Raw genomic sequence first — 25,323 nt, 5'->3', positions numbered from 1 at the left:
GCAGGTTTTAGGCCTGGAGCCTCAGATTGATCAGATTTCATTCAGATGATTTATGAAAAGTTTCAGGTGAGGAGCAGCAGCTCTCCTCCTCTTCCTCCTCGTCATCCTGGTGATGAAGAGCAGCAGCAGTTGCAGCACGTTGCGTCATGCGGTGACCTGCGGGCGCATCACGGCGTCAGGTGGCGCAGCGCAGCGTCTGCTGAATATTTCAGGTGTGATGACGACATCCGGATCAGCCGCGCTGCAACCACTGCAGAAGAAGATCCTCTTCCTCACTCTGCAGGAAACTCACTGAACAGTCTGGTACCAGAACCAGAACCTGAGACAGAACCCGTCCAACTGGACTCTGGCTCTCCGGAAATGAGTCCAGAGTCCTGACCTCTGACCCCTTGTCTAACCTAGCCCCAGTAGTCAGAACCACGTTGGCCGTGTTGCTACCAGAACCAGGTCCAGGAAGCTCTGCCCTCCGTCTCCTTAGAGGAAGCTGGTTCCAGCTGCCGGGGTCCAGGTTCTGGTACCGAACAGGTTCTGGTACCATCAGGGTGAACCAGAAATAAACCACAGAAGAAGAAACAGGAGAAGCTGAATCCCATCAGCCATCTGGAGCTGATGATGTCACAGAGAAAAGTGTTCGCACCTGCTAACTCTGCAGCAGCTGATAACTTTAACGTTGCACCGCTGGATGACCTTTGACCTGCCGAAGGTTCTGGTTCCACTGAGACCGTTTGGACCTGAAACGAGCTGAGCCATGCGCTCCGAATGTGTTCGGTTCTGCCCGTCGTGGTGATCGGAACCGCAGATCACGCAGATGCAGCCCAGCAGCTTCCCTGATCAGTCAGCGACACCTGCTGGTCACCGGCTGCTCTGCATGGAGCCGAAGTCGCAACGTTCCTCCAGCCTGGCAGGTTCTGATTCTCCAAAGTCCAAAACCTGCCTGGTTTGTTTCTGGGAGCAGGGTGGAGGATTGTTGACGTTTTGTTTATGATTTGCAGGTTATTTCAGGGAAATCTCTCTTTGAGGATGTCTCTGTGAACCTGGAAGCATTTCTGTTTACTCTGAAATGAAGGTTTGGAATCACTTTTGTTGTATCTTTCACTGGTCATAATTATTCATGGCTATTATTCACGTCAAAGTGGTTCAAAAATGAGGATTTAATTTGTAATGTTGCACATACATCCCTCATATGGAGTGGAAGACGTAGCGATGCTTGAATAAGTCGCATAAATACCAACATTTTAGGCTGATTTAAAGAACTGAGAATTTAAACAGACAAAAATCTGTTAATTCGCTGTAAATAAAAACATTTCACTGACTAAACAGGTTACATGAAACTCTAAGGTAGAGAAGACAATTTCTACCTGATTTTTATTAATTTAACTGTAATTTTTTGGTGACTTTAATCATAAAATGTCGCAGTTTCTCCTACCGTTGTTTTGACGCTTTCCTCTGTGAAGTTTGTCCCTCTGTGGAGGCCGTAGTTGTAAACAAACATGGCGGCGGACAGCGAGGAGGACTTTGTGAGTTTCGGGACTCCGCTGGAGCCTCTGGAAGAAGGTGAGGTCCGGTTCAGCAGCTCCGTCACATGTTTGCCCCCTCCATGAACTCCTGCCGGGTGCTGGCTGACCGGAAGAGCAGGAGGAAGAGATATTTCTGGGGGCTAAGCTAACAGGCTGCTAGCTGAACCAGACAGAACCGAGCCTTGAGATTAGAACCCAGAGCTGGTTCTCCTGCTTCAGAATGAAAATGTTCTCAGACTGAGGACTAAGTGTCATCAGATTAATATCTGAAGCTTCAGTCTAAAACAGTGAACTTGGTTGAGCCACTCCGTCTAGCCAGATTCGGTTTAGAACTAGTAAATGTGTTTCAGATTGTAGTATGTAACTTTTATATAACTTTTTAAACACATTTGTTAAAATTGTCACCATGTCGTGACAATATAGCATAAGACGGACCATCTGTGCGAAAATTAAGCTCCTCCACCTCCTCCCAATCCGGCTATGATCATCCGCAGAATTGGAAGATGAAGTCAAAAACAACCAATCAGAACGAGGAAGAGGGTCTTAGTGCTGTCAGTCACTCTAATGTACATGCTGCTCAGGGTTTCCCCCAGTGTATTATAGGCCTGCCCCCCCCCCCCCCATTTTTTACTGGCCCCACCGCCAGGATAAGCCTCTTTTGTTTATGTTTTTTTGGGGGGGGGTAACTTTTTTTTTTCTTTCTTTTTAAACCAGATTGCCAGCATCTCTGTTGCTTTGAGCATTTCATTGGTGGTGCAGATTTTTTCCTAAATTCCTAAAAGATATGTTTATGGAAGATGGGTTTATTACGCATATTAGGCATTTAAAACCTGACTATCAGTGCTACCTCGTCAGATTCTCCTACTGTAGCACGGATTGATAGCTAAGTCTATCTGTCTGTGCTACCCGTCCAAAGCTGCTACCGTCATGTTTACAGTCAGAAAACTACAGCAGGTTGTTAATGTTAAATATATCGGATAACAATATTTGAGTGACTGAAGTGGAAGCTTAGCAGTTATGGTTAGCTTAGCATCGGAACAATTTCTATCCATGACGAAACCACAAGAAGATCACTTCCTTCATCTGAATATCTACCTGTTTAAAATGAACAGCTGTAGAAGTTTGCACTAATCCTTTACTAGAATATCCTACCTGTTAAAATATTTTAGATACAGAGGTTTGTGAGGATAAACATTTAACAGGTTTTTATTGGAATTAAACACAGACAACAGATCAACACAACTCTTTTATGCACATTAATCTGCTGTATGACAGACTTTATTAAATGCAGCCACAATGTGTCACTGAACCGCGCAGGTCACTGAAATGATAGGATATGATTCATATACACTAATATTACACGGCTATTACAGCTTCAATCCCACTTATTATCGCTAACTTCTGTTTAGCAAAGTTTAATAATAAAAAAGAGCGTAATTAAACTAAAATATTTAAAGCATAAGGACAAAATAGCCCCAAAAACAACATAATTTGTCCTGATAAACAATGACTTGTTTACAGTAACGACTTTGCAGACGGCAAACTAAAAACAATTAATAAATATATTTACAAGCTGCTGTCATGTAAAGTAAAACCATGAAGTAATTCAGCAGCTTAATGAAAACCAGGAAAATGGTTTGTCTCTCGTCATAATTGGCCATGCTAACTAGCCTAAGCATTGTATTTCTGGATGGAGAGGAACTGGGTTAACTGGTCACCCAGTTTAAATAACTTGATTTAATTTTGGACTCATCTCACATTTAAAAAACACATGTAAAAGTAAATTGAAAACTTTAATCTGCAATTATTTCAAACAGGTTAATAGAGGCTGCATGAGTTTATCACACATTGAAGACTTTTTCACAACATGGTCTTTAGTTTGCATCTCATCACTAAAACCCATTATCAGCTTTATATGTTTATAAACTTGATATGATTGGATGCCAGAGTCGTGTCCTATTTGCCTAATTTTAGACAATTACAATGTTTTAAATTTTGAGAATTTCCAATTATTTAAAAATGACTGTCTTATTTATAAGGCTTTAACAGGAAAAGTCTATCTGTGGAAACATTTAACTGCCAGAGTTTGGGAGTAAATCAGGAGCTGTTTCTCCTTCATATGAGAAACTTTCTCGTTTTAACAAGACATAAAAATACACAGATCAAAGGATCTCTCTCTGACTGTCCTGTTTCTTCCTAATGTCACCGGTGTATACAGTTACTGTTCTTTACCTATAACCTAGTCTTATCCAGCCGGTTAACCTTGATGTGTTCTGCGTTGCGTTCAGATGAAGAAGGGAGTCAGACCACAACAGTTTCTGGTTGATCTTTGTTGCAGGTTTCTGGCAGAGGCCGGCACAAATAGAAATAAAAATGCTCTTTAACATGCAGCTCTTCCATTCAGGAGTCGGATTTCCCCTGTTAGCATAAGGACAAACCCTGTGACTACCTTATAACAATATCTGCTCTAAACCAGGGAACCAAAAAAGCTCCTCTGTATGTATTAAAACATATAAACATTCACAGGTGCATGTATTTACAATTTTTTAATATTTTTCATAAAACACAAGATTAACCAAGAGCAAAGAAAATTCCTACCTCTCCTCAGGCAGCCTAGCGCCAACTGAGGGTAGTACAGTGCTGACATCATAAGACGCTCTTAAAGTGACAGTACAGGTATTAGTGTTTACCAAAATACATAATAGGACATTCTCAAGATATAACAAAAACAGTGTAAATCAGGATTTGATGAAATTTCAAACAATATAATTAAAAATAAAAGCACATTTTCTAAAGTTGTTACACTAACAGTGTCTGAAAATCCCCACAAGTGTTGCTGTTTTACTGTTATGACCTTTCTTATTAAAAATACAAGATATTTTGGTTGTACAGAGATACAAATCTCATTGTAAGTTTTAACTGGTTTAAATAGTAATTTTTTCGTTTAAAAAAGAAACTACTCCTGAATTTATTGCCAAGCTCTAGCTGGTAAACTCTAGCAGGGGGCGCCGTGGGTTCAGTTTAGAAAATCTTCCTTTTAACATTAGCAACAGCGCCACCTGTCTGTCCTTTAACCAGCAGCTCAAAGCTCATTGGTCAAATTATTGAACCTTTTCAACTTTTACGGACTTCCTGTCAGTTACTATTTTATGACAGATATAGTTTTGTGAACATTTTAAAAGACACAAACGGGACGTGCCGTGGTGGCGGAGGGGTCAGCGCGACCCACATTCAGAGGCAGCAACGTGGCCTTGACGGGTTCGACTCCCGGACCCGACGACGTTTACCGCATGTCTTCCCCCTTTCCTGTCACCCTAGTTTGAAAAAGGGGACACTAGAGCCCACAAAAAAAAGACACAAACACTTTGATATAGGCATATAAATAGGTCTACCTGATCCATAGAGGTTTCATTAGTTATTTTTATTTATGATATTTATGTGATTTTTGTATGTTGTTGTTTCATGGGGCTATTTATGCAAATGAGCATGTTGTTAAATCTGGTTTATTTATTTATATATTTAAATTCAGTCAGTTTTATCAAACCTTTAATCCTGGCTCAGAAAGTAGACGGGTTGTCTGCCTCGTGGACTGAAACTGGTTCCACTGGAACTACGTCCAGAACCTCCAGCAGAACCGCCTTCTGCCCTGCTGCTGAGGTACCAGCTGGTCCTGGATCAGAACTGTTCTGCTAACCCCGGCCTGCGTTTCCAGACGAGCCCCTGAAGAAGCCGGTGCCGCTGCACGAGCAGACGGTGAAGGACGAGAAGGGGCGGTACCAGCGGTTCCACGGGGCGTTCACTGGAGGCTTCTCAGCCGGATACTTCAACACAGTCGGATCCAAGGAAGGTCAGAACTCTTTCTGGTAGAACCGCTCACATGTTTGGGTTCATTTGAATTAACAGAAAAATAAAAAAAATAAGGACATAAAGAAGAAACATGTTGTGACCAAGTTCATGGGTCCACATATGTAAACATCAAATGAAAAATATTTCAGGTTTTATTCTTCATTATTTGTGTTGTAAAAAAATTTAAATAATATGTTATTAAAACGATGAAAACTAAGAGACTGTGGTTCTGATGGAGGCCAGAGATTCCTGATCGTGTCTTAAACTTAGGCTGGACCCCATCAACCTTTGTGTCGTCACGGCAACAGAAAGCTGAAAAGCACCATGCCAGACCTGAGGACTTCATGGATGAGGAGGTAAAACACCGAGGGTGTTCCTTAGACCGACTCCAGTTTGTACTGGGAGACAGACTGGAGACAGACTGGGTCAGGAGGGACATGTTGGATTCAGACAGCAGAAGTGCTGACCGTATCTGAAAGTGTCTGTCCGTGTCTCCATGTCTGACCCGTCGCCAGGACTTCGGTGAGCACGGCATCGCCCCCAGAGAGATCACCACCAGCCAGGAGTTCTCGTCCAGCCGCAGAGACCCGGCTGCAGAGAAGGCGAGGGCCGTGGGCGCCCAGGCAGCGCTGATCCCTGGGGACTCGCTGCTGGAAGAGCTCATCGCTCCGGCCAGGTAAGCGCCGCCCCCCGCTGGCCGCCGCCACGCCCCACAGAGCCAGGTCCGTGTCTCCACGGTGTGTTAACAGCTGAGGGTTGCCGGTCCTACTCCCAGGTCGTCCGTCGGCGTGGAGCTGCTGACTAGGATGGGCTGGAAGGAGGGCCAGGGCATCGGGCCGCGCCTGAAGAGGAAACCCCGGCGCCAGCTGCCAGGTGTGGACAGAACCCCACGGTTCTGATAGAGACATTCAGGAGGTCCATTCAGAACCACAGCTGGTTCTGATAGAATACTGGATACAATGCTACAGTTGGCTACGATACTGAACATCCATCCATCATCATCCATCCATCATCCATCATCATCCATCCATCATCCATCCATCATCTATCCATCATCCATCCATCCATCATCATCCATCCATCATCCATCCATCATCTATCCATCATCCATCCATCCATGCATCCATCCATCATTCATCCATCCATCATCTATCCATCATCCATCCATCCATGCATCCATCATCATCCATCATCTATCCATCATCCATCCATCCATGCATCCATCCATCCATCATCCATCCATCCATCATCTATCCATCCATCATCCATCCATCCATCATCCATCCATCATCTATCCATCATCCATCCATCCATCATCTATCCATCATCCATCCATCCATGCATCCATCCATCATCCATCCATCCATCATCCATCCATCATCTATCCATCATCCATCCATCCACCATCATCCATCCATCATCCATCCATCATCTATCCATCATCTATCCATCATCCATCCATCCATGCATCCATCCATCATCCATCCATCCATCATCCATCATCTATCCATCATCCATCCATCCATGCATCCATCCATCCATCATCCATCCATCCATCATCTATCCATCCATCATCCATCCATCCATCATCCATCCATCATCTATCCATCATCCATCCATCCATCATCTATCCATCATCCATCCATCCATGCATCCATCCATCATCCATCCATCCATCATCCATCATCTATCCATCATCCATCCATCCATGCATCCATCCATCATCCATCATCTATCCATCATCCATCCATCCATCATCTATCCATCATCCATCCATCCATCATCATTCATCCATCCATCATCTATCCATCATCCATCCATCCATCATCATCCATCATCCATCCATCCATCATCATCCATCCATCATCCATCCATCATCTATCCATCATCCATCCATCCATGCATCCATCCATCATCCATCCATCCATCATCTATCCATCATCCATCCATCATCCATCCATCCATCATCATCCATCCATCATCCATCCATCATCTATCCATCCATCATCATCCATCATCCATCCATCCATCATCTATCCATCATCCATCCACCCATCATCATCCATCCATCATCCATCCATCATCTATCCATCCATCATCATCCATCCATCATCCATCCATCATCCATCCATCCATCATCATCCATCCATCATCCATCCATCATCTATCCATCCATCATCATCCATCATCCATCCATCCATCATCTATCCATCATCCATCCATCCATGCATCCATCCATCATCCATCCATCCATCATCGATCCATCATCATCCATCCACCATCATCCATCCATCATCCATCCATCATCTATCCATCATCCATCCATCCATCATCTATCCATCATCCATCCATCCATCATCATCCATCCATCATCTATCCATCATCCATCCATCCATGCATCCATCCATCATCCATCCATCCATCATCTATCCATCATCCATCCATCCATCATCGATCCATCATCATCCATCCATCATCCATCCATCCTCCATCCATCCATCATCCATCATCTATCCATCATCCATCCATCCACCATCATCCATCCATCATCCATCCATCATCTATCCATCATCTATCCATCATCCATCCATCCATGCATCCATCCATCATCCATCATCCATCCATCCACCATCATCCATCCATCATCCATCCATCCATCATCATCCATCATCCATCCATCCATCATCATCCATCCATCATCCATCCATCATCTATCCATCATCCATCCATCCATGCATCCATCCATCATCCATCCATCCATCATCTATCCATCATCTATCCATCCATCATCATCCATCCATCATCTATCCATCATCCATCCATCCATCATCATCCATCCATCATCCATCCATCATCTATCCATCATCCATCCATCCATCATCATCCATCCATCATCCATCCATCATCTATCCATCCATCATCATCCATCCATCATCTATCCATCATCCATCCATCCATGCATCCATCCATCATCCATCCATCCATCATCGATCCATCATCATCCATCCATCATCCATCCATCATCTATCCATCATCCATCCATCCATCATCATCCATCCATCATCCATCCATCATCTATCCATCATCCATCCATCCATGCATCCATCCATCCATCATCATCCATCATCTATCCATCCATCATCATCCATCATCCATCCATCATCCATCCATCCATCATCATCCATCATCATCCATCCATCATCCATCCATCATCTATCCATCCATGCATCCATCCATGCATCCATCCATCATCCATACCATCCATCATCATCCATCATCCATACCATCCATCATCATCCATCATCATCCATCCATCATCCATCCATCATCTATCCATCCATGCATCCATCCATGCATCCATCCATCATCCATCCATCCATCATCCATCCATCCATCATCCATCCATCATCATCCATCATCCATCCATCATCTATCCATCATCCATCCATCCATCATCCATCCATCCATCATCTATCCATCCATCATCATCATCCATCCATCTCCATCATCGATCCATCATCATCCATCCATCATCGATCCATCATCTATCCATCCATCATCATCCATCATCCATCCATCATCCATCCATCCATCATCATCCATCCATCATCCATCCATCATCTATCCATCCATGCATCCATCCATGCATCCATCCATCATCCATACCATCCATCATCATCCATCATCCATACCATCCATCATCATCCATCATCATCCATCCATCATCCATCCATCATCTATCCATCCATGCATCCATCCATGCATCCATCCATCATCCATCCATCCATCATCCATCCATCCATCATCATCCATCATCCATCCATCATCTATCCATCATCCATCCATCCATCATCCATCCATCCATCATCTATCCATCCATCATCCATCCATCATCCATCCATCATCCATCATCCATCATCATCCATCCATCCATCATCTATCCATCATCCATCCATCCATCCATGCATCCATCCATCCATCCATCATCCATACCATCCATCATCATCCATCATCCATACCATCCATCATCATCCATCATCATCCATCCATCATCCATCCATCATCTATCCATCATCCATCCATCCATCATCCATCCATCCATCATCATCCAACCATCATCCATCCATCTATCATCATCCATCCATCCATCATCATCCATCATCCATCCATCCATCATCCAGCCATCATCATCATCCATCATCCATCCATCCATCCACCATCCATCCATCCATCATCATCCAACCGTCATCCATCCATCATCCATCCATCATCATCATCCATCCATCCATCCATCCATCCATCCATCCAACCATCATCATCCATTCATTATCAATCAATCAATCAATCAATCATCCATCATCCATCCATCCATCATCCATCATCTATCCATCATCCATCCATCCATGCATCCATCCATCATCCATCATCTATCCATCATCCATCCATCCATCATCTATCCATCATCCATCCATCCATCATCATTCATCCATCCATCATCTATCCATCATCCATCCATCCATCATCATCCATCATCCATCCATCCATCATCATCCATCCATCATCCATCCATCATCTATCCATCATCCATCCATCCATGCATCCATCCATCATCCATCCATCCATCATCTATCCATCATCCATCCATCATCTATCCATCCATCATCATCCATCATCCATCCATCCATCATCTATCCATCATCCATCCATCATCCATCCACCCATCATCATCTATCCATCATCCATCCATCCATGCATCCATCCATCATCCATCCATCCATCATCGATCCATCATCATCCATCCACCATCATCCATCCATCATCCATCCATCATCTATCCATCATCCATCCATCCATCATCTATCCATCATCCATCCATCCATCATCATCCATCCATCATCTATCCATCATCCATCCATCCATGCATCCATCCATCATCCATCCATCCATCATCTATCCATCATCCATCCATCCATCATCGATCCATCATCATCCATCCATCATCCATCCATCCTCCATCCATCCATCATCCATCATCTATCCATCATCCATCCATCCACCATCATCCATCCATCATCCATCCATCATCTATCCATCATCTATCCATCATCCATCCATCCATGCATCCATCCATCATCCATCCATCCATCATCCATCATCTATCCATCATCCATCCATCCACCATCATCCATCCATCATCCATCCATCCATCATCATCCATCATCCATCCATCCATCATCATCCATCCATCATCCATCCATCATCTATCCATCATCCATCCATCCATGCATCCATCCATCATCCATCCATCCATCATCTATCCATCATCTATCCATCCATCATCATCCATCCATCATCTATCCATCATCCATCCATCCATCATCATCCATCCATCATCCATCCATCATCTATCCATCATCCATCCATCCATCATCATCCATCCATCATCCATCCATCATCTATCCATCCATCATCATCCATCCATCATCTATCCATCATCCATCCATCCATGCATCCATCCATCATCCATCCATCCATCATCGATCCATCATCATCCATCCATCATCCATCCATCATCTATCCATCATCCATCCATCCATCATCTATCCATCATCCATCCATCCATGCATCCATACCATCCATCATCATCCATCATCCATACCATCCATCATCATCCATCATCATCCATCCATCATCCATCCATCATCTATCCATCCATGCATCCATCCATGCATCCATCCATCATCCATCCATCCATCATCCATCCATCATCTATCCATCATCCATCCATCCATCATCATCCATCATCCATCCATCATCTATCCATCATCCATCCATCCATCATCTATCCATCCATCATCATCATCCATCCATCTCCATCATCGATCCATCATCTATCCATCCATCATCATCCATCATCCATCCATCATCCATCCATCCATCATCATCCATCCATCATCCATCCATCATCTATCCATCCATGCATCCATCCATGCATCCATCCATCATCCATACCATCCATCATCATCCATCATCCATACCATCCATCATCATCCATCATCATCCATCCATCATCCATCCATCATCTATCCATCCATGCATCCATCCATGCATCCATCCATCATCCATCCATCCATCATCCATCCATCCATCATCCATCATCCATCCATCATCTATCCATCATCCATCCATCCATCATCCATCCATCCATCATCTATCCATCCATCATCCATCCATCATCCATCCATCATCCATCATCCATCATCATCCATCCATCCATCATCTATCCATCATCCATCCATCCATCATCATCCATCCATGCATCCATCCATCCATCCATCATCCATACCATCCATCATCATCCATCATCCATACCATCCATCATCATCCATCATCATCCATCCATCATCCATCCATCATCTATCCATCATCCATCCATCCATCCATCATCCATCCATCCATCATCATCCAACCATCATCCATCCATCTATCATCATCCATCCATCCATCATCATCCATCATCCATCCATCCATCATCCAGCCATCATCATCATCCATCATCCATCCATCCATCCACCATCCATCCATCCATCATCATCCAACCGTCATCCATCCATCATCCATCCATCATCATCATCCATCCATCCATCCATCCATCCATCCATCCATCCATCCATCCATCCAACCATCATCATCCATTCATTATCAATCAATCAATCAATCAATCAATCAATCAAATGTTATTTGTATAACACATTTCAGCAGCAAGGCATTTCAAAGTGCTTTACATCATTACAAACAGAAACACAAAGCAACATAGAATCAACAATCAAAACACCACATTAAGTCAAGTTCCATCAATAAATTTGTAATTGATTACATTTCAAATACAATCCTAAACAGGTCATAATCATAATCCATCCATGTTTTTATGTTGTTCTTTATCCTAGTGACAGCCGGAGTTTGTAAAACCTACAGTTGTGCGCTGCCCCCTGCTGGTTCGGAGGAGTTAGAGGTAATGAAAGTGTTCTGAAGTTTTGGACCAGAACAGATGGAGCCTCTGGAGTTCCTGTCCTTCTTCTTCTCTTTTTCCTCCAGCCTGTTCACTTCCTGGTCTGTCTCTGCTCAGGAGGACGACGAGGAGTTTGCTCCAGAGGATGTGACCTTTGCCCCTAAGGATGTGACTCCGGTGGACTTCAGCCCGCGGCTGGGGGTGCAGGGCCTGGGGTACCGCGGTCTGGACCCGTGCCTGGCGCTGCCAGGCCAGGACGCGGACCGGCACGTCCACCTGTTCCGGCCCCAGTCCGAGACCCGGAGCCGGCTGTTTGGAGACCGACCCGGCGGGTCCAAGAGGGGAGGGGTCGCCGGGCAGGTGGGCTTCAACCCTCCTCAGGCTTTAACAGGTGGACACCCGGCTGGTGTTCACCTGACCTTTGACCCGCAGGCGTTCGGTGTGGGAGCGCTGGAGGACGAGGACGAAGACGTCTATCACAGAGACTCCATGTCCAGATACGACACGGTGCTGAAAGACGAGGAGCCTGGAGACGGTCTGTACGGCTGGACAGCTCCGCAGCAATACACCCGGAGGGCAGGTGAGGAGGACAGATGAAGGGACAGGAGGGCAGGTGAGGAGGACAGATGAAGGGACAGGAGGGCAGGTGAGGAGGACAGGTGTGTGTCTTGCTGTCTGCAGTGCGCTGCGCTGCTTTGAGGAGTGAAGGAGTCGTAGAGGACAGAAGGAATGTTGAGCTGAAGCTTTTTTGGTTCCAGCCTGAGAAAACGACCTGATTGTTAACGAATGCAGCATCAGGAATGTAGAGTATGAGTATAGATTGGCTGTTACTGTGATCTGAATCTTAACCATAATCTGTCAGATTATGGTTTGCTACCAGCTGCTGCTCGTTGGACTCTGGTCACATAAAGTGGTAACAGTTGTATCAGACATGCTCACAATGTTCAACATTTAATATTTTAACATGTATTGATGGAGAAATACAGTCAAAGCCACAATCTAACAATAAGGTCAGGTTCTAAATAACATTAATCAGAATTTATTGTGACAGCAATGAATCAAAATAGAAGTTTATCGTGATAAATGATGCAATAAATGGAGGCGCTGCCGTGGCGCCGGGCTTAAACACGGCCCACGTCGAGGAAGGCCTGGGTCCTCGCCGTAGGTTTGAGTCCCCACAAAGAGTAAACTGCGCCATACATAAATGATAAACGTTATAAATAATAAGTGGTGGTATAAATGGCCGCTGCTCGCACTCTGTTGGCAGACAGATCTAGAGACGCGGCGTACCTGGGGAAGATCCTGGACGGGTTCACTCTGGCCCAGAAGCCTCTGGAGCAGAAAACGGTCAGCCTGCACACCGCCGCCGTCTCTTCGTGGAGGAAACTCCTCCTGACTCCTCTCTCCCTCCTCAGGTCTTCCCTCCACCAAACCTTCCCAGAGACTACCGTCCCGTCCATTTCTTCCGTCCTCCAGTGAACGTGTCCAGGCTGTGTGGGGTCAGCCCGGCGCTGGCCGAGGCCCTCAGGAGCTCCAGGGGCCACATGGTGAAGGAGGAGGCGCAGCAGGGCGGCCGCCACCAGCTAGACTCTGGCCAGAGGGGGGCGCTGCTGGGAGAGGACGCCCTGCAAGGTGAGGCACGCAGCTCTCCTGTAAAACCAGCAGGGGGCAGCAGAGGGCCAGGCCACATCAGATGAACTGAGAGCAAATAAAAGTTCTGATGAATAAAAACATTAAAACCTAAAAGCCTAAGAAGTGCTGAAAAAGGAGTGAGTTGCAGCGTTGAAAGGTTTCTGCAGTCTGAGAGGAATAGCCGGGTCAGGAACCCGATTCAGGTCCTGCCGTCACTTAATGAGCCACATTTAATTAGCTCTATATTTAATAAACAATTTCTGTATTATTCCTGTAACATTTTTAATGCACAAACAGACTTTTACTATAAAATAAAAACAGAAACACAGAAATGTTCATTAAAATGAGTAACACTGTAAACCCCAGCAGGATGTGAATATTTCCTGGATGTGAATACTTCCTGGATGTGAATACTTCCTGGATGTGAATACTTCCTGGATGTGAATACTTCCTGGATGTGAATACTTCCTGGATGTGAATACTTCTTGTGTGCTCTAGATCTTGTTGTGGAAATTTTTCTATAACAGAGTGGAAGAAAATCTGTTTCAAAACCCAAAGAACCAGAGAAAGACTAGATTCTAATCAGTATTTATTCGAAGCCTCTGCTGACTGAACGCAGTCAGAACAAAGAGCCTGGAGCCGAACACAGTGAACAGTTTCATTCATTCAGAGTTTGTAATCTAGTTGGTTACAGAGTTTTGTCTCACTGGGGGAGCGAAGCAGCAATTTAACACCGAGCCGTTCGCATGAACTGATCATTACACAGGAATCATTAAACTAATGCATCGATTCGCTCATAATCGTGTAATAACTTTGAAATTTTTCACTACAATCTGCACCGGGTCACACAGTCAGGGTGATGACATCACACAGTCGCTCTGTGTTGGGTTTGATGGTCGATAAACTTCCTGTCTCTGACCCGGTTCAGGTTCTGGTTCTGAACCTGGTTCTGTCATGGACCTGCTGCGACCCGAGGACCGCCAGCGCCTACTCAACCTCCGGACCGCCACCGCCCAGAGGCCCTCCCAGGCTCCGCCCCCCGGGCCGGCTCCGCCCCTCTCCGGCCTCCAGCAGGAGGCGCTGGCGGCCTGGAGAGGCTCCTCCTCTTCCTCTTCCTCCTCCTCTTCCTCGCAGAGCTTCAAGCCGTTTGAGAACACGCCGGGGAAGCAGGTGCGCTATGAGCGCTACCTGAGCCGTCTGCAGCAGGGCGACGCAGGTAGGAGGAAGTGATGTCAGAACCGAGCGCAGCTCCCTGGGGAACCTGTAGACCTGAGTCAGCCAGCAGGTTCTGGTGGTTCTGGGTCGGAACCGGCCTGAACCAGGTCTCCGTGTCCCGCAGGCGCCCTGGAGCAAAGTCTGGACCCGGCCATGACGGAGTGGGAGCGCGGCCGCGAGCGTGAGGAGTTCCTCAGGGCCTCCATCTTGTACCGGCCGTCTTCCTCCTCGCTGTCGACCCGCTTCACTCGCGCCCAGCAGCCAGACGCCGAGGACGCCGGCCGCGACCAGCAGGTAGGGCGCCGCTCTTCCTCAGCTCCTCTTCCTCAGCTCCTCTTCCTCACCCTCCTTCCCCTCACCGCTTGGTCTGGTTGCCAGGGCGACGGCCAGCAGGCGGCTAGCGGGACGTTTGGGAAGCTGACCAGAGAGACTCTGGAGTGGCATCCGGATCGGCTGCTGTGCAAGAGGTTCAACGTCCCCGACCCGTATCCCGGGTAAGACCTGGACCGGACCGCAACCGGGCCAGAACCGGACCGGAACTGAGCTCTGACTCTGATTGGTTCCCAGGTCGGCGCTGGTCGGGCTGCCGAAGGTCAAAAGGGACAAGTTCTCCGTGTTTGACTTCCTGACGGTCTCAGAGCACCAGAAGGCGACAGGTGGGTCCGGCCGGTCCGGAACCGGATCTCTGACACCTCAGAGCCGGTTCTGGATCCGAACGCAGCGCTGATCCGTCAGGAAGCTTCAGACGGTTTTCTGTGACGTAGTATGGCAGGGTCTGAACCCAGCAGAACCAGTTTCAGCTGCAGCACAAGTCATGTCTGGACTTTGACTTGGCCGCTCCAATTTTATCCATGATTGCTCCTGAACTTTGACCCCAGTCTCAGGTTTTTGAGTCCGTCTTCCCACAGCATGATGCTGCCAAGCAGATCTGCTCTTTCGTGTTTGCTTTTTATTGAGGAGGCTGAAAACAGCTCCCTGCCACACTTTTCAGATATTTTTTAATGAAATGACCCGTCACAGAAACCCAATCAGAACTGTGGACCGGGTCCAAGGTCACAGGGTGCCGACACTTTGTCCTGTTGTGGCTCTGCAGCTCCTCCAAAGCCTCTGGAGGAGAAGAAGTCCAGGTGGGACGTTTCCAAGGAGACGGGCCGCACCCAGAACCAGGCCGGGTCCGAACCCACCGGGCCAGCGCTGGACCACTGCCCATCTCCTCCTCAGGTCCGACTGCTTCTGGTTCTGGTTCTGCTTCTGGTTCTAGTTCTGGACCCTAATCTCTGCTTCTCCTGCAGGGGGGGCCAGCAGAGCCGCACACAGCCAAGGAGGAAGAGGAGGAGGAGGAGGAAGAGCGGCCTTCCATGGATCTGTTCAGAGCCATCTTCATCACCTCCTCCGAGGAGCAGTCCTCCTCTTCATCAGAGGAAGATGGTGATGAAGACGAGGAGGCAAAGGGAGACGAAGAACCAGTGAAGCTGTTTGGCATCGCCTCCTCTCCCTCCTCCAGCCGCCTCGCAGGTCCTGACCTCTCGTCCTCTGTGGATTTTCCCAGCATGCCTCTGGCTCTCAGCTCCTCTTCCGCCCAGATGCCGAGCCGGGAGGAAGAGGAGGAGTTTGGACCCAAGCTGCCGCCTCCTTCAGCAGCTGACGGTGAGAAATCATTTAATCTCCATGGCAACCTTCAAGGTGCAGCTCCTCCAGACTAGCCAACAGCAATTAGCAACCAGCTGAGCTCATTATAGGAGCTGCTGCTCAGAGCATCGCTGGTAAAAACGTTACAGGGTTAATAGAGGAGCCATGTTGGGACGACTTCCTGGAGGCGGAGCTTCAGGAAGAGCAGGAGCTTCTTAAAGAGACAGAGACTCAATTTCAAGATGTTAAAACAGGAAGCAACATTTGATATTTAAAGAATTTTTATAATAACTGACAGTAAAATAGTTGTGTTATAAAATGGAACTATATGCTGGAAAACAGAACACCGCCCCTTTAAAACGTCTGCCTGTTGTACTCCTGTTCAGCCACAGGAGGCGCCACCGCCTCCTACCAGAGGAGCAACAGGAGGAGCAAAGAGAAGAAGCAGAAGAAGAAGCAGCAGAAACACAGGAAAGAGAAGAAGGTAGAGGAAGAGGAAGATGAAGAAGAGAGGGCGCCGGCTCCTGCTGGCCCCGCCCTCAGCTTCTCTCTCTGTTTCTGCAGAAGAAGAAACACAGGAAGCACAAGGCGAAGCAGCAGAAGAAGAGTCGGGAGGAGGAGTCCAGCAGCTCTGAGGACGGCGAAGGCGTTCAGCCGTCCACAGGCGACCTGCTGAAAAGGTCAGAGGTCACAGAGAACTTCAGGGTTCTGTCGGGTCAGCCCGTCTTGTTCTAACCAGACCTATCTTTGACCCGGTTCCAGGCTAAAGAGCATCCGGACCCTGAACACCTGGTGACCCACAGAGTCTCTCTTCTTCTGCTGTCTAATAAACACCTGAATCATCTGAATGGTGGTGGTGCCTTCATGTACAATTGGACTCTGCAGTGTCCTGCTGTGCACTGAGCGCAGCTGTGCTCAGAACCGTGATTGGTCAGTTCCTGTCACCTGACCAGGTTGAAGCGTTCCCATTAGGTCAGAGATTTCTCCATCAGTCTGAGGAGTTCCAGCTTCCTGAAGGGAGGAAGAGGAGGAGGAGGAAGAGTTGAAGGCTGGAAGAACCTGCAGAAAGCAAAGAAATATAAACACATATGTAAAAATATAAAATAAAATATATAAAAATATATGACACACCAGTGACGTGCTGTCAGGGGAGAGAGCCTCACCTGTCATCTTGAAGAATAATATAAGATAATTCATATTAATACTTTCATCCTTTGGTTTGTACTATGAAGTATTTATTTTTTATTTAGCTTTACCAATTTTGATTTTTTTTTTCTTCAAAATCACTGAATTTTCGCATTTTCCCATTTAAATGCTCAGAAGCGCAGCAGGTGAAGTAGCAGCAGTTGAACCTCATCTGGATTGATCAACCTCTGGCTCACTGCACTGGCTGCTATTCAATGTTCCTCCTGTCTGAACGTCACCAATAAAATGGTTAGAAACATTTAATATATGACCTGATTTTCCATCATTTAGCTTATGTATATAATGTTCAGTGTTTGTTGTCACCAGCTGTGTGTGTAACGTGTTTCTGTGCTGAGCAGCGATCAGAAACCAGAGAACAGATTCGAGGTGAGGCAGGCAGTTCTCTGGCCTCATGGCAGGGGGCGCTCATGACCCAGACATTGTGACTCCACAACTGCAGAGTAAGAGACAGAAACAGCGAGCTAGCCGTGGAGCTAGCTATACAGTAAATAAGTGAAGCTACACGCCACGAGTCTACGTGTAGCCTGGCCGATACAGAGCGAGAAAAAGGCGGTTTGAGTTGTACTTCCCCTTTGCTGTGCAGCATAGCACTAAAATAATAATATCTATATTTCCAAGTTTCATTGAGTTAACGGAATGATTGTACCTGGCAGCGCGTGTGAAAGTTCAGTCTTTTTGCCTTCAATGTCCGCATGTAAACAATAAAATGCAGGAAGTTTTATGATTTTGATTCAATCAGAGCCTCACCGCACGTCACTGTGAGACACATATGGAATACTTTTAAGAATGTATTTTATATGTAAAAATTGTAAATATTTATATGTCTATACATACGTATTATACATAACATTTTCTATCCTATTTGTACAGCTGTTTGAACAGTTTGTCCTACGGCTCTTGAATGCACCATCTCAAACTCGTCGCTATGGCAACTCCTAACAAGCGGCATCGTCAGCTTAGCGGTTTTTTGTCTTCGTTTAGGTTTATTAGAAATAACTTGGATAAAGCTGGAGCCCGTGGTAGTGCAGCAGCCTCCCGGAGGAAGAGGAGGCCCGGAGGAGGACGAAGGAGCAGAGTGGAGCGAAGAGTCTCAGGTGACTTCTACCTGTACGAGTTAGCTTTAGCTAAAAGCTACATTCAGGGCCACTTTTTCTGTATCTGTGAACAAAAGTCTGTTAATAAAGTTGAACTGGATGAATTCCAGTCATCTCAAAACAAAAAAATCACTCTGAAAGAATAAAAGAGATTATTTAATTTTTGGTTAAAAAGAAACAACCTTTTATTTGTTTAACAGAAAATGTGTTTCATACTTGAGGAAAAAGTTAGCGCGTCTCCTAGCAGGGCCGGCCCACGGCATAAGCAAACTAAGCAGCCGCTTAGGGGGAGAAAGACTCACCTGGTATAAATTACATTTTAGCTGTTGGAGTAACGTTTAAGAGAAATTAATTTAATCAAAGGATGTCATGAATATGTGTAGAGCTGCACCAATTGCAGTTTTCTGGCCGATCCCTGGTTACCGATCTTTAAAAGCCTGACCTGCTGATTTTGACTGAAATGTTGCTAAATGTAGCAAGAAAGTCACTGAGTTGCAACAGTGAGGTGAATATTGTTAGCTGTAAACGTTCAGACCTGGTGGGTCTGTCTGTCAGTCAAACGTCTCACTGCAGAGCAGAAGAGGACAGAGATGATTTTTAAACCTTTGCTGATGAAGATCAGATCAGGGGATAAAATCAGATCCACATCTAAGTATCAGCTGATCACGATCCCCCAAAATGAAGGAAATCGGCTCCCAGAAATCAACTGGTCGATAAATCAGTTGGAGAATAAATGTATCTTATATTATACATGTTTATAATGTAAACAGCACTGCCAGAGATGCAATAAGTTTATAGCAGGTGTGTGAATGATCTAATGATCGGACTGCTGACTGCAGCTGGTCCACAACGTTAGCAGAACTAGAGGGCCCCAAAACCACATTTGGCTCAAGGCCCCATGGAGGCTGGGGCCGGCCCTGGAGCCTTGTGTAGACACCTTTGGCTGAAATCCATCAGAGTGAAGCATCGTGTCTCCATCAAGGATCTCTGTTGCCGCAGTCGTGAGGCGTTTGAGAGTTTCCTGCAGCTTCAGCCTGTTTGGTTTCAGTGACCTGCTGAAGGTCACCCTGAAGGTCAGAACGGCCATTCTGTCAATAATGACGCAGATCAAGTAACGTTTTCTTTAAAGTGTTTTATTTACAGACCGTCCGTTACAGTGACGATGGAGCCTCCATGTTCCAGTCGTATTCACACCCCCAGATAAAATCAGCCGAAACTCACTGGTGACTTTATACCAGAACCGATCCCTGATGCCCACCATGTTTAATATCTACTTTTCTACTGATTCGACTCCATGAAGCAACAGAAGAAGCTGATCAGCTGATAATGCTGCTGCGAGAAAAGTCAGCTGGTCCGCCGCAGCTGTCCCAGTCTGAACTGGTTTTGCGCTGCAGGTTCCAGTGAAGGTGCTGCATGCTCACGGCGATGACGTCACCGCAGCCCGGTTCTGCTGCGGCGACCGCGGCGTCCTGAGCTGCTCGTTGGACGGCAGCGCCATCCTCTGGGTAAACTGCTGCTCTGCATTGGTTCCTGCTGTGTGACTCTGCGCTGACCTCTGACCTCTGCAGGACGTGGAGAGCGGCCGGCCTCTGAGGCTGTTTGCTGGAGTTCACAGCAGAAGCATCACTGAGTGTGCTCTGATCCCCACCAGCAACAGGTTGGGCTCACACCACCTACAGCTGGAGTCTGATAATTTACACTAATCCAGATTAACACTCGGACCTTAAGGTGTGTGTGTGTGTGCGTGTGTGTCAGGATGGTGACGGTGTCCTGGGACAGGAAGATGGTGGCCTGGGACCTGGAGACGGGACGTGTCCTGGTAGCTGCCGTCCTCCCAGCAGGGTCCCCTGCTGGGAGGACGGCCTGCTGACCGTCTCCGGTCTGTCTGTCCAGTGGGAGACGGAGTTGGACGGCCTGCTGACGTCCTGCAGCTGCTCGTCTGACGGCCGGCTGCTGGTCTGCGCCGCCGAGCCTCAGGACGCTGTCTACGTCTGCGGCGCCTCCGGTGGCCAGATGTTGCATCGCATCAGCAGTAGGACGGCGTCTCAGCACACCGGACTCCGCCTGTCCCCGTGAGACGTTCATGTGCCGCTCTTGTGCCCCCGCAGACCACCACTGCTGCACCATCACACGGGTCCGCTTCGACCCTCCGGACCAGCGGGTGGCATCGGTGTCCGCAGACCGGACCATCAAGCTGTGGGACCTGCAGGCCAAGAGGACGACCATGTCCATCAGCAGGTTGGCGCAGTGCAGCTCTCTGTGCTCTAGGGGGCGCCGTTGTCCATTCTCTCCATCAGAACCTCTCAGGTCCGGTTCAGTAGAAAGTTTTGTTGTTGACTCATCCTGAACAAGCATGTGGTGACAGTGGAGAGGAACAACAGGGATGACCTTGCAGAACCAGAATGATTTCCATGGCGATAGAAAGTACCCCAGATGTCTCATCATCTGTGTTTGCTCTCTCCCTCAGTAACCATAGCAACGTGGTTTCCAGCTGCTGCTTCAACGGCAACGGGCACTTCCTGTGCACGGCATCATGGGATAAGACGCTGAAGCTGTGGGACCTGCAGGGGGGGCAGTTCCGGTCCCGGGGCGGCACGGCGCTGCAGCGCGGCCATGAGGGCAGCGTGAGCTGCTGCGTCCTGTCTGCTGACGGTGAGGCGTTCAGGGACGGTGAGGCGTTCAGGGACGGTGAGGAGTTAAAGGACGATGAGGCGTTCAGGGACGGCGAGGCGTTCAGGGACGGCGAGGCGTTCAGGGAGGGTGAGGAGTTAAAGGATGGTGAGGAGTTAAAGAACGATGAGGCGTTCAGGGACAGTGAGGAGTTAAAGGACAGTGAGGCGTTAAAAAATGGTGAGACGTTCAGGGACAGTGAGGAGTTAAAGGACGATGAGGCGTTCAGGGACAGTGTGGTGTTAAGGGACGGTGAGGCGTTCAGGGACGGTGAGGAGTTAAAGGACGATGAGGCGTTCAGGGACGGTGAGGAGTTAAAGGACAGTGAGGCGTTCAGGGACAGTGTGATGTTAAGGGACGGTGAGGCGTTCAGGGACGGTGAGGAGTTAAAGGACGATGAGGCGTTCAGGGACGGCGAGGCGTTCAGGGACGGCGAGGCGTTCAGGGACGGCGAGGCGTTCAGGGACAGTGAGGAGTTAAAGGACAGTGAGGCGTTAAAAAATGGTGAGACGTTCAGGGACAGTGAGGAGTTAAAGGACGATGAGGCGTTCAGGGACAGTGTGGTGTTAAGGGACGGTGAGGCGTTCAGGGACGGTGAGGAGTTAAAGGACGATGAGGCGTTCAGGGACGGTGAGGAGTTAAAGGACAGTGAGGCGTTCAGGGACAGTGTGATGTTAAGGGACGGTGAGGCGTTCAGGGATGGTGAGGCGTTCAGGGACAGTGAGGAGTTAAAGGACGATGAGGCGTTTGGGGATGATGAGGCGTTCAGGGACGGTGTGGCATTAAAGGACGGTAAGGAGTTAAAGGGCGATGAGGCGTTCAGGGACGGTGAGGCGTTAAAGGACGGTGAGGCGTTCAGGGACCGTGAGGAATTAAAGGACGGTGAGGCATTAAAAAATGGTGAGACGTTCAGGGACGGTGTGGCATTAAAGGACGATGAGGCGTTCAGGGATGGTGAGGAGTTAAAGGACGATGAGGCGTTCAGGGACGGTGAGGCGTTAAGGGACGGTGAGGCGTTCAGGGACGGTGAGGAGTTAAAGGACGATGAGGCGTTCAGGGACGGTGAGGAGTTAAAGGACAGTGAGGCGTTCAGGGACAGTGTGATGTTAAGGGACGGTGAGGCGTTCAGGGACGGTGAGGAGTTAAAGGACGATGAGGCGTTCAGGGACGGCGAGGCGTTCAGGGACGGCGAGGCGTTCAGGGACGGCGAGGCGTTCAGGGACAGTGAGGAGTTAAAGGACAGTGAGGCGTTAAAAAATGGTGAGACGTTCAGGGACAGTGAGGAGTTAAAGGACGATGAGGCGTTCAGGGACAGTGTGGTGTTAAGGGACGGTGAGGCGTTCAGGGACGGTGAGGAGTTAAAGGACGATGAGGCGTTCAGGGACGGTGAGGAGTTAAAGGACAGTGAGGCGTTCAGGGACAGTATGATGTTAAGGGACGGTGAGGCGTTCAGGGATGGTGAGGCGTTCAGGGACAGTGAGGAGTTAAAGGACGATGAGGCGTTTGGGGATGATGAGGCGTTCAGGGACGGTGAGGCGTTAAAGGACGGTGAGGCGTTCAGGGACCGTGAGGAATTAAAGGACGGTGAGGCATTAAAAAATGGTGAGACGTTCAGGGACGGTGTGGCATTAAAGGACGATGAGGCGTTCAGGGATGGTGAGGAGTTAAAGGACGATGAGGCGTTCAGGGACGGTGAGGCGTTAAAGGACGTTGAGGCGTTCAGGGACGGTGTGTTGTTAAGGGAAGATGAGGCGTTCAGGGACGGCTCAGACAAAATACTGCATCCGAACAGAGAAATCCGGAGTTCCTTCTGAAATAGTTTTTTGCCGCCAACATGATTTTTGAAAACACTGAGTAGGACGGGAACGTTTCGCTAAAAACAGTCTGTTGATGAGGGACTAACCCGGTTCTAGTAACTGGGTTCTGGTTCTGATGATGGTCTGTTTCTGGTCCCTCCTGTCCCCCCTCCGTGTCCTCAGGTGACCTGCTGGTGTCCGGCTCCTACGACCGGACCGTGGCGCTGTGGGATCCGTCCTCGCTCCGCCGGACTCTGGTTCTGAGGGTGACGAGGACCCGCCACGTGTTTCCGAGGAGACGAAGATCAGCTGATTTCTGTAGATCAGCTGACCTGTGTTTCCTTCCAGGGCCACTCTGATTGGGTGACGGACGTGTCTCTCAGCGCTGACAGGAAGCTGGTTGTCTCTTCTTCCAAGGTTGACTTCCTGTTTCTTAAAGACAAACTGGATTCTTAGAAAGTATTCACAGCGCCTGAACTTTTCCTCAGCCTGCAGTATTTTGTTTTAACCAGCAGGAGGCAGAGCAGAGCTGAGAAGTGAAACATGGCTTTTAACGATCTGAAAAGTGTGGCATGTCTTTGAATTCCGTTCTCAGTGGCGCCCCCTCTGGCTGCAGCTCTCCTATGGTTCATGTTTCCGATCGCTGGTGCTTCTGAATGGGGGTGAATACTTTAGGCTTGGTTGCGCGTTAACCTTTGACCTTTGACCCGCAGGACGGCAGCGTCCGGCTGTGGGACGTGCAGAACATGGAGCAGATCCCCGAGGTGATGCAGATCAAAAGCGGAGAGGGAACCGGGGTCCAGATCCTGAAGGTGAGGACGTTTTCTGGTGACCCGGTTCTGGTTCTGCTCACCAACACGGCGGCCCAGCTTTTCTCTGGTTGCCATGACGATGCTCTCGCCGTCTCTCTACAGTGTGAAGAGTGTGGAAGGCCGTTCCCGGTGTCCAGACTGCTGACCTCTGACCTGCTGACGCGCTGCGTCTTCTGCCGCCTCAAAGCTCCGCCCACGTTCCGCCTCCCGCCGTCGCTGTCTCCCTGCCCGTCTCCTCTGATTGGTGGAGAGCGCAGTGACGCCTGATGAGCTCAGGAACAGGGAGCAGAGTGAGCATCCCATGTTTGCTGCGTACAAGATCTTCGGATGGGTCTGGGGAGGTCACATGATGCGTTACCATGGTTGCGAAGCTTCCAGAACCATGACCCATTCAATCCTTTCTCTCTGAACTTTGACCTTTTCAGGTTAAAATTTTACATTTTTTCTAATTTACATCATTTTTGTTTAGTTTGTTTCATTTTAGGTCTGGAAGTGAGAAAACAAAATTAATAAAATCCTTCAATAATATAACTACAGGTTAATTACCATGACCAGGGGGCGGGGCTTCCTCTGCACCAGTCCTTGTGATTGGTCTGAAGGAAACACGCTGTGGTGCCTGGCCAATCAGACGCCAGCGTCTCATGAGCGGCATCACGGGAAACAGCAAATGATGACGTTCTGGTCATCAGAGTCGGAGTTTAATTCATTGCAGCGGCTTTCGCTTTGTTCAATAAGATTATTAATTTGTAGATTATTAATCTGCAGACTGACTGTGCTGCTTGGTTGAACTTCGTCTCTTCTGTTTTCTCTCATTTCCATTTGGGTCAATAAATCTACCATCACCAGGAAACATTGAACATTTAACGTTTTGATCTGAGTCCCTTCCTTGGTTTCTTT

At 47.8% G+C, this 25,323-nt stretch overlaps 2 protein-coding genes across 2 annotated transcripts; both read left to right on the top strand.

The window, feature by feature from the left end:
• Positions 1 to 950: 950 nt before the first annotated feature.
• On the top strand, positions 951 to 17,696 carry gpatch1 (G-patch domain containing 1). The gene is made up of 20 exons (XM_023332612.1): positions 951 to 1,066; positions 1,455 to 1,554; positions 5,230 to 5,364; positions 5,634 to 5,719; positions 5,879 to 6,039; positions 6,139 to 6,236; positions 12,311 to 12,375; positions 12,490 to 12,732; positions 12,805 to 12,952; positions 13,640 to 13,719; positions 13,788 to 14,004; positions 14,933 to 15,220; positions 15,344 to 15,513; positions 15,598 to 15,713; positions 15,787 to 15,875; positions 16,313 to 16,440; positions 16,512 to 16,866; positions 17,235 to 17,332; positions 17,413 to 17,528; positions 17,611 to 17,696. Exons 2-20 carry the CDS (start codon positions 1,491 to 1,493, stop codon positions 17,642 to 17,644), a joined length of 2,691 nt encoding a protein of 896 aa, XP_023188380.1. The 5' UTR covers positions 951 to 1,066; positions 1,455 to 1,490; the 3' UTR covers positions 17,645 to 17,696.
• A 2,841-nt stretch (positions 17,697 to 20,537) lies between these two features.
• Positions 20,538 to 25,283, top strand: wdr88 (WD repeat domain 88). The gene is made up of 10 exons (XM_023332873.1): positions 20,538 to 20,653; positions 20,717 to 20,805; positions 20,877 to 20,967; positions 21,042 to 21,180; positions 21,257 to 21,386; positions 21,616 to 21,800; positions 23,798 to 23,880; positions 23,963 to 24,031; positions 24,328 to 24,426; positions 24,529 to 25,283. Exons 3-10 carry the CDS (start codon positions 20,905 to 20,907, stop codon positions 24,691 to 24,693), a joined length of 933 nt encoding a protein of 310 aa, XP_023188641.1. The 5' UTR covers positions 20,538 to 20,653; positions 20,717 to 20,805; positions 20,877 to 20,904; the 3' UTR covers positions 24,694 to 25,283.
• Positions 25,284 to 25,323: the final 40 nt, after the last annotated feature.

This window comes from Xiphophorus maculatus, chromosome 4 (assembly GCF_002775205.1).
Source record: "Xiphophorus maculatus strain JP 163 A chromosome 4, X_maculatus-5.0-male, whole genome shotgun sequence".
Taxonomy (NCBI): domain Eukaryota; kingdom Metazoa; phylum Chordata; class Actinopteri; order Cyprinodontiformes; family Poeciliidae; genus Xiphophorus; species Xiphophorus maculatus.
Note: the sequence above shows the minus strand (reverse complement) of the source record. Positions and strands in the feature narration are given on the sequence as shown.